This window comes from Eurypyga helias, unplaced genomic scaffold (assembly GCF_000690775.1).
Source record: "Eurypyga helias isolate BGI_N326 unplaced genomic scaffold, ASM69077v1 scaffold2473, whole genome shotgun sequence".
NCBI lineage: Eukaryota > Metazoa > Chordata > Aves > Eurypygiformes > Eurypygidae > Eurypyga > Eurypyga helias.
In genome coordinates, this window is record NW_010241659.1 from 9,574 (window position 1) to 13,376 (window position 3,803).

The 3,803-nt window shown below is 60.3% G+C and overlaps 1 protein-coding gene across 1 annotated transcript in view; it reads right to left on the bottom strand.

Annotated features, from left to right (window-relative positions):
- AFAP1L1 (actin filament associated protein 1-like 1) overlaps nt 1–1,213 on the bottom strand; it is a gene marked incomplete at its 5' end in the record, with an annotated part of 8,315 nt that extends 7,102 nt beyond the window's left edge. Inside the window, 3 exons of the mRNA XM_010148805.1 lie at nt 14–87; nt 453–536; nt 1,085–1,213. Of these exons, the coding sequence (XP_010147107.1) occupies nt 14–87; nt 453–536; nt 1,085–1,213 (287 nt within the window). The remainder of the gene's footprint in view (nt 1–13; nt 88–452; nt 537–1,084) is intronic.
- Nucleotides 1,214–3,803: the final 2,590 nt, after the last annotated feature.

The window sequence follows — 3,803 nt, forward strand, 5'->3', positions numbered from 1 at the left end:
TCTGGCTCCTCGCCAGCTCCAAGCCAACACCATCGCTGGTGTCCCCCTCCTCCTCCTGCATGTCCTGGAGATCCCGCAGGTCACAGTCTGCCCAGGAGTAAGCGGAGAGGGTGAAGGGAGCAGGAAACCCTAGAGCTGGCCTCCCCAGCCATGCCTACCGGGGACCCCCAAAGCAGGCGCCCAGAGTCCGCCACTGGGAAAGTGCTGGGAGATGGGCACTGCTGGAAAATGCAGCTGGGCTGAGGCATGCATGGACCCCCATGCCCAGCCCCCGAGCAGCTTCAGGGGAGCAGGAGCAACTGCCCAGGGCAACGGTGCCCACCCCAGGCACAAGGACTCAGTTTTTGCCCCCTTTTCCCAGAGCATCCCTGCTGTCAGCGGGGACCTCAGCGCCAGCACGGCACCCACCCAGCGCAATCCCCAGAGTGTCACTCCAGGTTGGCCACACGTACCAAACTCCTCGAAAAGCGACTCCACAAAGCTGGTGCCATTGCTCAGGGATGCCGTGTTGACGTACATGTAGTCCACATCCTTTCCTGGGAGCGAGGCAGATGCTCTCAGTCCAGGGGTGGCAGGGCAGCTGGGGCGAGCGCTGGCACCCATCCTCCTCACAAACACCAACCCAAGGACACAGGCCAGCTCACCCCACCGTGCCATGGGGCACTTCTCCAGAGGAGGCACTGGGGAATGGAGGAGCCCCCAGGGATGCAGCCACCCCCCCAAGGAGGGCAGGAAGGTGGGAAGGCTGTGAAGCCCCAGGTGCACAGCCCTCCTGGCCTTCCCGCGGAAACCCCTGTGCTCCGCAGAAACTGGTGGCAGGAAGACCTCTGCAAAGCAGCGTTTCCGCAGGGAGCAGCCCCCCTGCAGCCACAGCAGGGCTGACGCCAGCGCCTGGGGCTGGGAACAGAGAGCGGGGAGCCACGCACCCCGAGGGAACTGAGCAAGTGCTGGGCACCGAGGCAGCTCATCCCTGACCTGCAGATGGTTTTCCCTACCCCACTGGGGTTTTGGCCTGGGGCAGGTGCTGGGAACACCCACTCTCCCTGGGGACAGCCACCAGGCACCGCAGGAACGGGACACAGACCTGCAGGTGGCTGCAGCTTCTGCAGGATGGTGGAGACAGCCAGCTTCTTCTCCTGCGTGGTGGCACTCAGGTACTCGTGGTCCAGCAGCTTAAGCAAGATGCTGAGCTCTGGCAGGAGCTGGTCCAGCACTGGGGGGGAGCAGGAAAAAGTCTGTCAGCCAGGGTGGTTTTGGGGTGCTGAGGGTAAGAAGGGCCTGGAATGTGTGGAAGACCCCAGGATGGGGGTCCTTCCCAGCTGGCCCAGCACAGCTCAGGCTGTTGGCTAAGTGCAGACGTACTCCTTCCATGCACAAGCTCCTCCACCAGCACGCAGACAGCAGGATGCAGCCTGCTGAGCCCTTGCACAGACACACCAGCTCCGCAGGGCTACTGGACCGCTATCAAAGGGCTCAGCACACATATTTTTCCATGCAGATAAACTACACCTCTGTCCGCCTGACAGCGTATCATTGCTGTTGGTGCCCCTCACTGTGACAGGTGCTGGGTGGTGACGGAGGGAAGGAAGGAAAGGAAACCCAGATGCCATCTCCAGAGCCACCTGGCAATGCCGCCCAGGGAGACATCCTCCCACCCCTCACCTGCTGTGGGACATTCACATTCCCCTGCTGTGCCCAGACCAGCCCATGAGCTCCAAAGGCCAGTGCCGCCTCCACAGGGTCTGCACACATGGGCTAGAGCCATCCTCCTGACGCTCGCCACCAGCAGCTCCTCTACCCTGTATCATCCCAGCTCATCCACACCGTTCCAAGGGTACCCCACTCTTCCCTCCAGGAGGAGTCCCAAGGAACAGCCCTACACAGGTGGCCTCAAAGGGGATGGGGACTGCAGCACAGAAGAAGCTCTCCCAACTCGGATCTGTTAGCTGTGCATTGGTCCAACATACACAGCCCCAGAGGCAGCCAGAAGGGTCACAGCAGCTGAAATCTTGGCAAAGAGGAACCGCACCAGAAGCTACCACTTGTCATCTTTCCAGTGTGTGGGATCCCAGTACCCACCAGCTCCTGGGCTGCCACTGCAGCACCACCCCAGCAGACAGAACCACGTGAGGGGATAAAGAGAGCCCAGCAAAAAGAATTCACTGCAAATCACCATCACATGAAAGTGTGGGTCTTCTCTTTCATGCGAACAAGGTGAGCTCTGGACTCCAAATCTCTTCTGAGGTACCACACCCCTAATTCTGCATCTGCACCAACATCCTCATCCCACTTGTCTTCCTGTACCTTATCTCCTCCAAGCGGGATAAGACAACAGAACTGGATCCAAAGCCAAGCTCCTGTTTTACATGGGACCACGCACCCGCCTGGCTCCGCTGGCATCCAAGGTAGCTCCTGCTGGGTCCAGCGCCTGTGGGAGATGGCCTGCATTGGAAAGGCCAAGCTCAGGGACACCAGCAGCTCTGGAGGGTGGAAAAGAGGCTGCTGTTTCTTCCAGTGCAAGCCTGAGCAGGATCCCTTCTCTTGGCAGCAACCAAGAGCAGGTGTGCAGCTGGCTGTGGGTCTCCAAGGACAGAAGGAGAGGCCAGAGGTGACCGCAGAGGCAGCTTGGATGTGCTGACCGATGGGGATGGTTTGCAAGCAGGGAAGAGAGTGTGTGCCAGCAGCATGGGGCACTGAGGACACCCCGCCTGGGCTGTACCTGTCCCCATCACTGCCACTCTGGGCTCTGCCAGGGGAAGAACCCCAGCAGAGCAGAGCTGGGTGGCAGCAAGGGATGGCACGGGGTGTATTTCCCAGAGGAAGGGCAGGATGCTGTGTTGCTGGGATCCTCGTTACTCATATTCTTTAACAAGCTTTCACTAGGCCCTATCCAAACACTGCATCCACTCTGCCCAACACCCATCAAAAACTGGGCTGCTACAGACTGAGGATATTGGGTGCCACCTTCCACCCCACAAGCTGCATCCTGGAGCACAGTGATTCCCCCAGGGACCCACGGGAAGCAGGCTGGTACTGCTGTCCAAAACAGGGACAGCCCAGTAAACCCAACCGCTGTTCCAAAGCTTTTTGGCTTTTTAGCCCAACGTGAGCAGTTGATGCAGATCAGTGCCCAGCCAAGATGAGCCCCTGGGCAAGGAGACAGCGTGCCCAGCCCCAAATCAACGCCTCCCCAGGACACAAGGCAGGATGCGGCTCACAAGCTTCTTCCTGCCGCCCCAGCCTTCTATCTCCGCAGACCTTCTGCTTCCTCCTCCCTCCCCAGCGCCAAGCTAAACAGCAGCCTCAGCCCTTTCAGCAAGGGCGGCTTTTCCAGCACTCATCTCCCGTGAGCAGGCCAAATCAGGACAGGTAGCCCCCAGGCAGAGGGAGAACCCTCAGCACAGCTCCGGAAGGAGCAAGCAAGCCTGGGGAGCTGGCAGCACCCCCCAGCCTGTGGGGAAGGAGAGGGCAATCAGAGGGGGAGCGGGGCTCCTGCTCCTTGAGCTGGAAGAACACCCCACAGCAGACAGGCACCCATGGGACCTGGGTCCTGCTGATGCTCTGCTCACTACCTGCCTCCAGCATGTACCTCCTGGGGCAGGGACCTGCTCCAGCCATGTGAGAGCTTCATGCGTGTGATGAACGGGGGTTAGCCCTCAGCTCCCATCATCCTCGCCCCTCTGCAGAGGCAGCGAGTGAGGAAAGAGAGGCAGATCCTCCCTGGGATGGTTGCAGCGTGCTGCACAGGCAGGATGGGAGCAGCTCCTGCTCAGCAGTGTGGTGGTGGTCTCCAGGCCAGGCAA